The following is a 13941-nucleotide window of genomic DNA, read 5'->3' as shown; positions in this document are numbered from 1 at the left end:
AGGATGGACTTTGATTCATGACCCTTGTGCTTTTGGTTGGTAACTGCTGCGACCAGTGTCCTTAGTCAGAATAAAATTGGTGAAACAGTGTGAATGGGGTTAGGCCGTGAGCGCTGAGCCAGGAGCCGTTAGCAGTGCGGAGCCTCGCGCCTGCGCCCGCTGCTGGGGCTGCTCCCGGGCCTGCCGAGGGACGCTCTTGGGTGAGCGCGTCAGTCCCTTAGATACCAGTTCCGTACAGGTGCGTGTGATGCGATGGTGAGGATGAACTTGTTGTTCTAACCTTTTTTTCCTTTCAGTAATTTCTGCCTTATTTTTGCTGATGAAAATCAGAAAGTGAAAGAACACCTTAACGAGGGTCATGAAGTTGTGAAAGCCTACTTTGGGCTTTTATTTACAGTCCCCTTTGAGGCCCTTTGATGGTTTCTTCTGAGGGTCTCCTAGTTTTGGTTTTCTCTTCTATTGTGTGCTTGCACATTTTCTTTGCAAGCTTAGGCGGCACAAATCAAGAGTTGATTATTGTTTTAACCTTGAATTTGAAATTCTTTGTTTTCTTGGCTTGCCATCTCATAAATTATGTAACATGTAGCTCTTTCATATTCATTCATTTGTCTGTTATTTTATCTACTTAATTAATTATTCAATAAATATTTAAGTTCCTCTTATTTGTTAGATACAGTGCTGGGGTAGAAAAGTAAGAGCTGCCTTTAAAGGAGCTTCTAATAAGGGGAGACAGGCCGAGAATGAGAAATAGGAAGCAGGAGCCTTCAGTGAGGATGGAGATCAGGGAGGGCTTCCTGTGGGCGGTGTCGAGCCTGAAAGCTGGGGAGTTGGCTTCTTAGGCACGAGGGGTCACGGAAGCATGACATTCGTGGCCCAACGTGAGAACTCTGAGTAGTTCCGCATGGCTGAACCTACAGGGTGCGGGACAAAGACTGAAACAGAGGATGAGTGAGGTTCGGGTCCTGAGGTCATGTGTGTTCTAAGCCAAAGAGATAAATTTAGCACAAAACCCTGTGAAGACAGACTGACAGCTTTAGCAAAAGGTTGTGTTATGACAAATTTGTCTTTTTAAGGTACTTTGAAGCAGTGTAGAGAGAAATTTATAGAGTTCTCTGGAAGAGTAAGCTATTTGGTATATGAGCATGATGGTAAATTTGGGTGGTAAAGTCTGTTAAGATGCGTTATTACATTAACTGTAGGTTTAAAGCAATGTTGTGGTCCCGTGACTTGACTGCTTCTCATATTTTCTATAATCTTATTTTGCTTAGTGTTAATACTAAATTAGGTTGAAGGTGGAGCGGAAGTCCAACAGAGTATGTGAAATTACTGGATCACTGACACCTGTCTCTTTCCTCTGTGTTACTGGGGGCTTTCTTGGTGGATTAAGAAAATTGTTTGGCTGTCATAAAAACATGGAATAAAAAGTAATACAGCGTTTTGGATTTTTAAGAGTATTGTGAATGCAGTGTCTTAAAACAGATGCTTAGAAACGTTGGTCGAATGAATAGCCCTGTGGTATATCTGAATGATCTGGTTAAAATTTAATCGTAAAGACGCATTACCTGCAGGAAGAAGAAATCTGTTCTGTTTTGTTGTGGTGTGACGTTATCCTGAGAGTCTCACTTTAGGTGACACTGCCTTATGAAACAGGCGTTTGCTTGTGAAAGTGAGTAAGGGACTAGGGAGATTGAGATTTGCAGTAATAAAGTTATCTTAGGAAATTACTCACAAGTTAACTGTCACATACTGTCCTTCCCTTAAAAATTCATTAAAAAAATACTCAGGCTAGTTCTTTTTGGGGACCAGAGAGGCAGGTGAATAGAAACGGCCCAGTCAGCTGGCTAAGCCTTTTATTAGAAACTGTTTTTTCCTTCACTTTTTTTGAGGGTTTGAGTGACAGTTGTTTATAATGTTTGATCAATTTAATTCTACAGTGACTTTTTTATTTACCCAAAAACAATGAATTGTTTCCTTTTTTTTTTTTGGAGGAAGATTAGCCCTGAGCTAACTGCTACCAATTCTCCTCTTTTTGCTGAGGAAGACTGGCCCTGAGCTAACATCTCTGCCCATCTTCCTCTATTTTATGTGTGGGACGCCTACCACAGCATGGCCTGCCAAGCGGTACCATGTCCGCACCCAGGATCCTAACCAGCAAACCCCAGGCCGCCAAAGCGGAATGTGCCAACTTAACCGCTGTGCCGCCGGGCTGGCCTCTGAATTGTTTCTTTTAAATGCCTGCTAATTGACTTTTTAGGTATAGTCAGTTAATTATGTTTTCCTTTCAGGTCATGCTTCCTCCTGGAGCCCAGCATTCTGATGACAAAGGCGCTAAAGAAGTCATCCTGGATGAGGATGAGTGTCCCTTACAGATCTTCAGGGAGTGGCCGGGTGACAAAGGTGAGGAGACGTTTGTTCGTTAATGAATTACCTCTATGATGTGTTAAATTTGTACCTGATGTCCCAGTTATTTCACTTATTGAAGGGTGTAGGAGCGTGGGTGCATGGCGCTGGTTTGTGCTTGTTCTTTGTTGAGGAAGATTCGCCCTGAGCTGACGTCTGTTGCCAATCTTCCTCTTTCTGCTTGAGGCATGTTCGCCCTAAGCTGAGGTCTGTGACACTCTTCCTCTGTTTTATATCCGGGTCGCCGCCACAGCGTGGCTGGTGCGTGGTGCGTGTCCGCACCCAGGACACCAACCTGTGAACCTGGGCTGCCGAAGCGGAGAGTGCCGAGCTTGACCGCTACGCCATGGGGCCAGCCCCTGCATGGTGGTGTTTTTTGATGGCTGTTTGCTGCGTGGTTTTCTGCCTCCTCCCTAGACTTGCTGGGTGGCTCCTAGGTGGTCCCCTCGTCCCCAGGGCAGCAGCTTGTGTGAGTCTCGTGCGTAGACCTGGAACAGACCGTCACGTTGCGGTGGGAGTGCCACGTTTGGGAGAAGCCGGACGTTAGCACCGTGTTAAGAAGTGGGAGATGCTTGTCTGTCGGCCGTGGAATCCTTTCCGAGCTGACCACATGAGCTGGGCGGTGTTTGGACAAGTTTGTTGTAATAGGGAAAATAGCCCACAACCCTAAAGATTGACCAATAATTTAGTTATTTCAAGTAATGAATCCAGACTTTTTACTGTTTGTACAATTTCCCCTAATACTTGAAAGCATTGAAGGCTAAAAGCTATGTTTTTGATGAAATGTGGTTTTTTAGGTTCATATTATAAGCCAAGTGTTGCTCAGTAGAGGGTCTTTGCGTTAATAAAGACGTAAAAATTTATTGCCGGGTGGTCCTATCAGCACTTGAATGTAGGTTGACAGTTGGAAAAGTACGTGTGCTTAGTACTTGTCCTAGACAGGAGACGTTTGTTAAGTTAAAGTCAGGTTGCTTTGAATTCTGAGTTAATTGAATTAAATAAAAATGAATTTAATTAAAAGTACATTTGTGTGCCTGTGTTATCTGTGTGTATGAATATATTTATGGAGCACTGAGTTGTTGACCAACATAAACATTTGTTTATTCTTAAACCGATGTTGTATTGTTTCTCAAGCATGTAATGTGCTTGGGTAGTTGTTAGTTTAAAATAATCTTTGGGAATTGCTTGCTAGAGTTTTTCAGCACATCAGGAGACTAATATTTCCTCTCCTGGGTAAAGGTGTAGACGGGGTAAGCTTTTGCAATTATTCCTTGGGAGATGATGTTAAATTGCAGGTTTAAGTAAACCTTTGGAGAGCTGCTGCCGATCGGCTGGCCTTCTGCGCTGACCTGAGTCTGGTTGAGAATGTACGATGTTCTGTTCTAGGGAGTTTGGTCTTTCAGTTGAAGAGGAGGCCCCCGGATTACATCCCAAAGAAAAGTAAGAAGCACAGCGACGGGAAGCTGGCGAAGGGGAAGGAGAGGGCGGACGCGGCCGGCTACGGCTCTGTGCTGCCGCCCGACAAGCTGCCCTACCTCGTGGAGCTGAGCCCGGGTGAGAGCGCCAATGCACGCGTGTCGATTTGCATGTTTACGCTTCTTAAGGAATTTTATTTAGGTAGCCTTTCTCTTAGCTGACAACCTTTCTTAGGCCATTTCTTTGGGGGGGGAAAAAGGAGCCCTCGTAAGATGACATTTATTTTAAAAAAACCTTAAAGTCAGAGGATATGTACATTCATTTATAACAATAAAGTTCATATGGACAGAAATGAACATTAAAAAACAGAATTTAGAACAGTGACTATAGAGAGTTTAAGGAGAGGTTTAAATGATCCACTCCCTTTTAAAAATTTTTTCCCAAAGTAACCTTGTAAAATACTAAAAATGACTAACTGAAATTTGCTCTCTGAGGGTGGGTTTACTCGAGGCGATGTGTGCATGTTTACGGTATTGTTATTTAATGTGTGGGCAGCGTCTGGAAGAATATCTTCAACAGTTCCTGTAAGAAGTCCGGCTATAAGAGGAAGGATATTTGTTTGGTTTTAAAATTAGAATAGACTAGGTTTGTTTTCCTGTTAGTCCTCTAAGTATCTTGTTTGTAGGCTCTCTTAAGCTAAACCTGTTACAAGTTAGCCATTAGGTGGAGAGGTACATGGACGTTCTGAAATGTTTTATACACGCACACATCCTTATGTAGCATATATTTGTATGGATGTGCTATAGGTGGCATATTTCTTTATCATTCAGCTAAATGACATCATTTCTTATTTGTGGAGTTAACACGGTGATATGTGACCTGTGTTATAAAAAGCTGCGAAGGGCAGGGTACTGTACCCTCCCACCCGGAACTGCTTTTAAATAGAGGTCACTTTGTAATTACAGAAGAAGTAAGCTGAAACCCAGACCTGTTATGGAGATAATCTGTGGTTCCTTGGGCGGGAATTATGTTTTGCTCCTCTTTGACTCTTGAGTGAGTGTTTTTATTTACCAGATTAGAACTAATGATGAGGTGTGGTGCCTGTGGTCCAGCAGTCTTAGTGCACAGCTAGGCTGCATGGATCCAGGGAATGACTGATGCTCTAAGGTTTATGGTCAGTGGCAGCGTGCTGCAGGTGGTGGTCTTTATATGAATTGTGTTTTAATTGATCAGCTGTTTGTGGGGAATCTGTTAGTGTTGCTTTGTCCTTCGCTTCTCTGACTGAAAGGTCGTGTGCTCTTCGCTTTCTCCCTGTGGTGTGAGGAGCGTGTGTTTGGACGGAAAACTTTTTAGGATCTTTGGGCATTGGGTCTGTTCTTTAAAATTTTGTATTATGTGTTAGAAACTTCTGATTGTTTTCTCCAAACCAAAACTTTTGAGGATTTGAGCGCCTTGGCCCAGAGAGCATTGATGCCTAGCAGCCAGCGTAGAACAGTGTTCAAATGAGTAAGTAAGAGTTGATTGGGTGGGAAGCAGAGACAGCATGGGAGTTCATTCTTTGGTTTCGGTGGCGCGTTTCCTGAACCCTGAGACATGTCGGACTGTTCTGGGCCCTGGCATGGAGCACCAGCCGGCTCGGGAGACTGACCCCAACCTTGGGAAGACAGATTCTGGTGAGAGCTGCTGTTTTGGCTGTGTATTTCGTGCTCTGGCCTCCCGGGTTGTCGCACAGACACAGGTTTTGGGGGGGTGGGTAGTCGCCCCTGGTAAACCTTAGTCCTGCTGCTTCTCAGCAGGCGGCAGCGGCATGTGTCACCAGCTTCTCCGTGCGTTTACTGCCCTCACGGTGCTGCCGCCTGTGGTCGGCAGCCCTGAGCTGCTCTGTCGGGCCAGGCGGGGTGCAGGAGCCGAGCCTGCCGCTGTCCTCAGGGGAGGCCCCACGGAGAGACACTCGTCATCCACCGGCTGAGTCCCAGGGCTGTTGGAATCGCACCTCCATCCTGAGCACCGTGGGCTGCCTGCTGGACAGCGTGTTCCGCAAATGCTGAAAGCCCATCTGCTGCCGATTCTCGAGGGCGAGCAGACAGTTGGTGGCCTGAGTGCCAGGCCGAGGTCTTTCTGACACGAAAGCTATGTTCTTTTCATGCTGTCCTTTTACGTTTTCATTACGATTAATTGAGCACAGTTAGCATGCTGAATGGAATTGATTTCTTTTCCATTTACGAGAAAATAATCCTCGTAAATGTTGACTTCTTATGAATGGGTAGGTATGTATTTCCACTGGACACGTTGTCAGCCAAGCACATGTCCCCAGGGTTGGGCCGGGGTCCTGAGATTGTTGCCGTGTGGGCGTGTGCTCACACTGTCGTGGAGGAGTGGACTGTAAAGTGCGGTGGTTGACGTTGTGCACTGGCGGCTGTGGCCGTGCGGGCGTGTGCTCACACTGTCGTGGAGGAGTGGAGGGTAAAGTGCGGTGGTTGAGGTTGTGCACTGGCGGCTGTGGCCGTGCGGGCGTGTGCTCACACTGTCGTGGAGGAGCGGACTGTAAAGTGCGGTGGTTGAGGTTGTGCACTGGCGGCTGTGGCCGTGCGGGCGTGTGCTCACACTGTCGTGGAGGAGCGGACTGTAAAGTGCGGTGGTTGAGGTTGTGCACTGGCGGCTGTGGCCGTGCGGGCGTGTGCTCACACTGTCGTGGAGGAGCGGACTGTAAAGTGCGGTGGTTGAGGTTGTGCACTGGCGGCTGTGGCCGTGCGGGCGTGTGCTCACACTGTCGTGGAGGAGTGGAGGGTAAAGTGCGGTGGTTGAGGTTGTGCACTGGCGGCTGTGGCCGTGCGGGCGTGTGCTCACACTGTCGTGGAGGAGTGGAGTGTAAAGTGCGGTGGTTGAGGTTGTGCACTGGCGGCTGTGGCCGTGCGGGCGTGTGCTCACACTGTCGTGGAGGAGCGGACTGTAAAGTGCGGTGGTTGAGGTTGTGCACTGGCGGCTGTGGCCGTGCGGGCGTGTGCTCACACTGTCGTGGAGGAGTGGAGGGTAAAGTGCGGTGGTTGAGGTTGTGCACTGGCGGCTGTGGCCGTGCGGGCGTGTGCTCATGCAGTGTCTCGGAGGAGTGGAGTGTAAAGGGATGGGATTGCTTTGGGTTTGAGGTGTTCTCTCCGCGGAAGGAATCGGCAGGGTGGGGTGTCGTCTTCTCCATGATTAACTCGCTGTCGCTCTCCTGCGGCGTGGTGACTCACCTGTTGTCTTGGTGTTTTCCTGAACAGTCTGCACCGGTTTCTAAACCGCACACTGCCTGGAGCACTGTTGTCTTGCCCTCACGGCTCTGAGAGCTGCGGGGTGAAATAGACTTCTCATCCTTTGAAAGTTTCTCACTACAGCTCACCCTCTCCTGTCTCTCTCCTCCGTCCTGTCCCGCGTGTTCTGCATGGCCTCTGTCCTGCTGATGCTGCCTTCACCTGGGTCCTCTGCATGTGTTTGTAACCCCAGGGAGAAGGAATCACTTTGCCTACTACAACTATCACACTTACGAAGGTAATGCTGTCTTCATACTACTTTTTGAACTGGGCGCTCGCAGAAGCTCATGGGCACAGAATGTTACTGACCAACTGTTTTATGTGTTAGTTTTGAACTGATATAATAACTTAGATGTTAAGAAATTTAATGTGCTATCATTTCATTCTAATCTACTAAGGGTTCCATATCCAGAATTCATTTCATTAATAAAAGCTGATTTTGCAAAAATGTCCACTTTCTTTATTCAGGCTGTCTTAAGTGAGAAATTAGACTAAAGAAGGGGGGAACTGCTTTCCTATCCTTGCGCTTCTCCCCTCCCAAAAAAAGTTAGGAAGAAGGGGAGAAAGGGGAGGAGGAGGCAGAAATGGGGGGAAAGAGAATGAGGATATGGTGAGGTAAGAAAGAAAGGAGCCTGAGAGGCAGGTCGGCGAGAAGAGCTGTTGTCTTCACTGCTGTCACGTGATGCAGCTGTGATGTGACGGGGAGGAGGCGTCCCGGTCCAGCACCCTGTGTCTGATCATCCTTAGGAGGCTGAAGAAGAGAATCTGCCGTAAACTTGGTGTGCGCTAGTATTGATGATCTTTTTTGTAGGGCGCTAGCTTACATTCTGGCCAGGTTTGAGGATATTCCTTAGAGTCTCCTTGTTCTCCTGGTGGAAATTCATTTGTTAGCAAAGCTGAGTTTTCTTACTTGGAATATGTTTCTCAAATTTTGTGCATCTCAGTCTTTGTCATCTTAGATAGTACATATAGTTGTTGGTTTTATGGAAATACTCCTTTTTTGTCTGTTTTTATCTTTAAATGTTATTTTTTTTACATTGAATGTACATTTTATTACATGTAAATTGTTATATTTGAACGTAAAATCAAATACTTTTCTGTGCCGTATGAAGTTTAGTCACCTTTTAGCATCTTATATTGGTTTGTTGAATTTTCTCCAAACTGATCGTACAAGTTTTCATTGGATATTAACCAAACTTGGAGTTTGGGTTTTTTGTTTTTTTCTAAAAAATAGAAACAAGTGATATTTGTTACCTATTTTTATATTCGTATATATGGAGTCCAAGACATGTGTTTTGTTGTTGTTATTTTGTTCCTGAAAAGGATTCCTTAACCCTTGCACGTGTTTGTTAATTTCATACTGTAAGCTGGTGGGACAGCGGAGAGAAGAATGCGCTTCCTTTGTGCCTGACGCGCACAGACAGATGCGCGTGATATGACTTTGTTGTATTTGGTCATCGACTTTGACCAAAGTGTTCTTAGTTTTTTACCAGTTCTGTTTGAAGAGAGGTTTTGTCCAATAAAGTTAGTGAGAATATGCTCTAAGATTTAAGTTTAAATGAGCTACAAAAATATTTTGATAGTTTGACTGTTGTGTTGGTTCACTAAAATGCGAGCTCTCTGGGAGTGTGCATTTCTGTTGTCACTGTTACTGCCCTCCCAGCACAGTGCTGGGGCGAGGGGCGCACTCTGCATCTCGTAAATGCATGCGCCCCAGCCCCGTTCTTAAATGGTGGGCAAAGAGGAAATGTTTAGCACCAAAGTCAAACCAGCTTCCCAAGAGTTCAGCCTGGAAAGCGGCTGACGGCAAAAGCCGAATTGGAGGGATAGCATTATTGTAGAAACAAGAGGGTAAAAAACAATTACAGTAAAAACAAAAGTGCCCTTTAGAAAATGTTCTTAGGTTGTGTTCCTAAGGGTCTATTTTTCCTTAATATTTAGAATATTAAATGAAACTTTGTTACATCTCAATTAAAAAAATAGACAAATAAGATGCATAACAGAGTGAGTGGTAATTTAGGGCTGCCAGGGTTGGCAAATAAAATTCAGGACTCTCAGATAAATTTGAATTTCAGATAAAACACCAATATTTTAGTGTTAAGTTTGTCCCAAATATTGCACATATTTAACTGGATTTCATTAACAACCCTAAATAGTATTCTAATGTTTATGCAAAAGAAAAGGAGAAAGAAGACGGTGTATCCGATTGGTCAATTCTGTGTGCATGATGGAGGTTTTGAAGATTTGCTCTGACGGGGAGCACCGGACGGAGACACGGAAGGAGGGTGCTGTTCCCTGGGTGCTGCGTGCCTTTTGAAGTTTGAACCACATGAATGTGTCACATATTTTTAACACAAAGTTATAAAGTTAAAAAAACTTTTTTTAAACCTTCTGGTAGAAGTACTGTTGTATGTGGTCAGGTTACTTAGCTTCATCTCTACTTTTAAAGGCTCCAGATTGGTTTTAGTTATCTCATGGGAAGAAAGGTGCTCAGACATTCTGGGCAGAAATCGACTGTTAGAATAGTGGCAGGCAGTGGAATAGCTGCTGCGGAAGGGGAGAAAATTGAAGGTTTGTGTTTTAGGCAACAATTCTGTGTGTTTGTTACTGCCTCTGAGATGATCGTCATGCTTTTAATAAGGAGAGGGAAATGAATGGACTGTGATAAGAAAGATGTCGGTTATTTGGACATCCCTGCCGCCATGCCCCTTTGGTCTCCTCCCTCCCCGAGCTCGAGCCAAGCTCCATTTTATCTCCTAAATCCTGTGGCCACTGTTTAGGTTATTAAAAATCTATCTATAAGGATTTGTCAAAAAAAAAAGGTCTTGGAAAGAAATGTATTTCTGATGCATCTGTGGATAGATTCCCGTTATAATGAAACAGTAAGAAAGGAGAGACTGGGGAGGACGTTTATGTTTCTCCTGTTCTCTGTTTATTTCTAAATCTGTTGACATGGAAGAGTATGTAATGTCCATTTATTAGCTCACAGGAGGACTTTCAGAAGCATTCAGAACTCAGAAGAATATTAATGTGAGTTTTCCTTTCACCCCTAAATGACATATTTTTCATGTTCTTGTGTTTTTTTAACTTTGTGTTGAAATAATTGTTCTTGATCACTTATTGGCTTCTTTTACTTTTATAATTCTTTTGCGTAATTTCTGTGTGACCATAATGTTTTTTTCATTTTTAGTTAATAATTGTTCACTGTTAATCCATTAAATCTTTATTGAATGTGTACTGTGGACCAGACACTGTGCCAAGTGCCAGGATAAAGAGGTTTTTTAAAAACCTAGCCAGCAAGGAGCTCAGAGATGGAGGAGACAAGTAAATGGAAATCATCATAGAGTAGGGTGGATGCATCAGGATGAATGGGCTGGTGCTCTGTGTGGTGAGAGCACACGTGGTGTTTCTTGCCCAGGAGTGTTCATTAGGACCGCCTGTGGGGTTAAAAGCAAGCAAAACAAACATTCCTGGGGTCTGTGAGCTCAGCAGGCCTGGAAGGGAGCTGCCCACGGCTGGGGCACCCCGGGTGATTCTAGCGCCTCGTTTTGGATCAGGACTTGGAGTCAATTGCCACCATATACAATGAGGATATTCCAGCATGCTGTGAGGCAGCAGGATGACGAGCCAATGTGATAACGCGTGTTACACATCACTGTCTCTCCAACACCATTTCAGTCTCTTTCCTTTACCCAGATTTCACAGATCTCCAAAATATTTCAAAACTAGAAAGTTTTGTTACTAGAATGCTGTTTTGTGCACTCTGAAGTCAGCAACAGTTCTAACAGAGCTTGTGCGTTCGTGGTGTCTTGTCTGTGAGAGTTAGACCACCCACAGCTAAGAGACTGTAGCAGTCTGCAACACTTGTGTCCTCCAGACGTTCAACTTCTGAAGCTCGTGTGGCTTACATTCCTGATTCCAGCGACCACAGGTTGTAACTGGCAACCTAACGAGCATTTCTGGAGGTTCTGGAGGCGTCAGTGCAGGAGTTTGGGGGCTCTCCTGGGCCTGGCACGGAGCCTCTGCATAGTGTGTACACAAACCCCGCTGACTGTCCCACTGTGAGAGTGTCGTGATGCACTGATTCTGTGAGGTGCGCTTCCCCGTGTATTAACAACTCTGAAGTCAGTAAGTCGTCAATGGACATCACCCTGTATGGATGAGATGCAGTAGGTGAGAAGGGAGTGCACGTAGCTGGGTGTAATGGGACACGTGTCTAGGCAATGGCTCCTCCTCCTCCTCCTCCTCCTCCTCCTCCTCCCCCCCAAGCCATCCCCATCGTAGAAATTCATGCACAGGGAGACGAAAAATCTCAGCAGGTCATGAGGGTATAAAATGACAAAAACAGGGGCCGGCCCCATGGTGTAGTGGTTAAGTTTGGCACACTTGGCTTTGGTGGCCCAGGTTCATGGGTTCAGATCCCAGGCGCAGACCTACACCACTCATCAGCCATGCTGTGGCGGCATCCCACATACGAAATAGAGGAAGATGGGCACAGATGTGAGCTCAGGGCAAATCTTCCTCAGCAACAGTTTTTAAAAAGTCAAAACAAACACCCAGTCTCCCTTTCTGTCCTTCACCCCAAGTTGCACTCTGTGCTTCCAGCTGTGGTTCTTACTGGAACTTCATGTCAGTGATGGACATTAGGATCACTTGGCGAGATTATTCAGAAGACTCTTGGGCCTCCTCCCCAAGGATCTTGGTCCAGGAGGTCTGGAGTGAGCTCTGCAGTCGCACATACATTTACAAGGCTGCGTCAGGGATGCGCCTGTGCCCCGTCAGCCCGTGGTTTACCGTAGGAAGGACCTGGTCTGTGGGGAGGGCTTGTGTGTCTTTGATGATCATCGTTGGCTAATAGAATTGTTCTTCAGAGTCATTAACAAAAATCTGGAGGTGTGTGGTGGAGAAAATTTCTTTTTATGTGATAAAACGTTGGTATGAATGACAGTGTTAGCACCTTAAATTATATGCTAAACAGAGGCTTATGTATTTTTGTCTTAATTTGAATTTTCTGTATCCAGTTAGTGAAATTGCATGATACAAATTTGGAGAGTTCTTTGAAAAGAAATCCTGAGAATTGAGAACTGTAGTGTCATTTCTACGATAACCTTTGTTTGCTCGTTTCACATAACCTGCCAGGAACATTAGACCTGCAAATGAAGCCGTGTTTCTTCTCTTCTCGCAGACGGTTCTGACTCCAGAGATAAGCCCAAGCTTTACCGCCTTCAGTTAAGCGTGACTGAGGTCGGGACGGACAAGGTGGATGACAGCTCCATCCAGGTACGCGGTCATGGGCGGCCCTCGCTCCCTTCTCTGGGCTTACATTTCAGGGGTGAGGGCGTGGAGTGCTGGGCCGCGGCTGGGGAGCGCAGGCCCCCGTGGGGAATGGTGAGGACTGTGTCCTGATACAAATGGCTTGTTTCCCGGGTCACTTCCTTGGCCGCGGCGTGGAGAGAGCACTGTGCGTGTGTGTCCACGCTCCACCTCTAAGACTGGGAGTGGTCGTGGCATTCTGCCGAGGCGCTTTACTCTTCTCCAAAAGATGGGCATCATTTCATAGGTGCGTTTCAGGATTAAGGGAGATAGCCTGTGTGAGAGTGCCCGTCACTGGAAGCGTTAGCTGAATACAGCTCGAAAGTATGTAGTTAAGATAGTCTCACATGAGCTTTGAGTAAGGTTTGTGGCTTCATCAAAGCTGAACTTGGGCAAGTCACTCTTCCTCTGTATTCTCCTTTCTCATTGTGAAATAACGGGTCAGATTATTAGTGTCATTTCCAGTTCTAACATCCCCTCCTGCTTAGCCCAGCAGTAAAGCAGGTAAATAGGAGTTTGTAATGATGATCTGTATGGAGTTACCCATTACTATCTAAGGAGTGTGTGGGATGGCCATATGCTTTTTAACGCCTTAAATCAAGTGACTACATGCTAAAAGTAAAATGTTCACTTATTTTGACACAATTTTGGCAGTGTTTAATTACTTTGATACTACTGGAGGAAAATCCACTAAAAACACCAGAAATCCAAAGCCTATTAGATTATATTACATAAAAGGGAAACTCGCAGTTTCAAAATTCTGTTTATAATACTCTGTACTTGCTGGTGGAAGTTTCTGTGATTTTCTTTTAGTTGTTTGGTTCAGGAATTCAGCCCCATCACTGTGACCTCACGAACATGGACGGAGTTGTCACCGTCACTCCGAGAAGCATGGATGCAGAGACCTACGTGGAAGGACAGCGCATCTCAGAGACGACCGTGCTGCAGAGTGGGATGAAGGTGCAGTTTGGGGCATCCCACGTGTTCAAGTTTGTGGACCCCAGCCAGGACCACGCGCTTGCCAAGAGATCCGTGGACGGAGGCCTCACAGTGAAGGGTCCCAGACATAAGCCTGGGTAATTAGTCCATGTCAACTTTAAGAAATGCTCAAAGTAATCTGAAGTAGGCATAGATTACATTTTTTCATTTTTTATTCTGTTTTCATTTTTTATTTTGTTTTAATTTTTAAAAATTCAAAGTGGGGTTTGTGGTTCTGATTCTTGTTGATTTGGGTTGGTTTCAGAGGGGAGAAGAAGAAAGGTGTTCATCTTAAAATTGGAAGTTGTGGCTGGTTTTGAAATCATGTTTAAATTCTGTTTTTTAGCTGATTCTTTAGAACAGTACTTTATTTCTTCTTTCGTGAAGTTAGGATGTTCTGTGTAACTAGGGTTTTTTGTTGAGGTGGTTTTTTCTGTTTCTGATGGTGAAGCGCATGAAGATCTCTTACAATTCCGAATGTTTTAGCGCCGCCTGGTGCCTCTCTGAGGACTTGCACGGTGGGCCTGTTGCTGGAAGACAGAAA

General features: G+C 45.3%; 1 protein-coding gene across 25 annotated transcripts in view; it reads left to right on the top strand.

Annotated features, from left to right (window-relative positions):
• AFDN (afadin, adherens junction formation factor) overlaps nucleotides 1-13941 on the top strand; it is a 141360-nt gene that overhangs the window by 56655 nt on the left and 70764 nt on the right. For 20 of the 25 annotated variants that reach the window (XM_070516613.1, XM_070516291.1, XM_070516016.1 and 17 more), the window contains exons 7-11: nucleotides 2286-2397; nucleotides 3787-3954; nucleotides 7300-7344; nucleotides 12292-12386; nucleotides 13233-13495. In XM_070516613.1, the coding sequence (XP_070372714.1) occupies nucleotides 2286-2397; nucleotides 3787-3954; nucleotides 7300-7344; nucleotides 12292-12386; nucleotides 13233-13495 (683 nt within the window). The remainder of the gene's footprint in view (nucleotides 1-2285; nucleotides 2398-3786; nucleotides 3955-7299; nucleotides 7345-12291; nucleotides 12387-13232; nucleotides 13496-13941) is intronic. The other 5 variants (XM_044761294.2, XM_044761287.2, XM_044761293.2 and 2 more) reach the window with 2 other exon arrangements.

The sequence above is a fragment of the Equus asinus genome, chromosome 1 (genome assembly GCF_041296235.1).
Source record: "Equus asinus isolate D_3611 breed Donkey chromosome 1, EquAss-T2T_v2, whole genome shotgun sequence".
NCBI classification, from domain to species: domain Eukaryota; kingdom Metazoa; phylum Chordata; class Mammalia; order Perissodactyla; family Equidae; genus Equus; species Equus asinus.
This window is presented reverse-complemented; position numbering and strand designations above follow the sequence as displayed.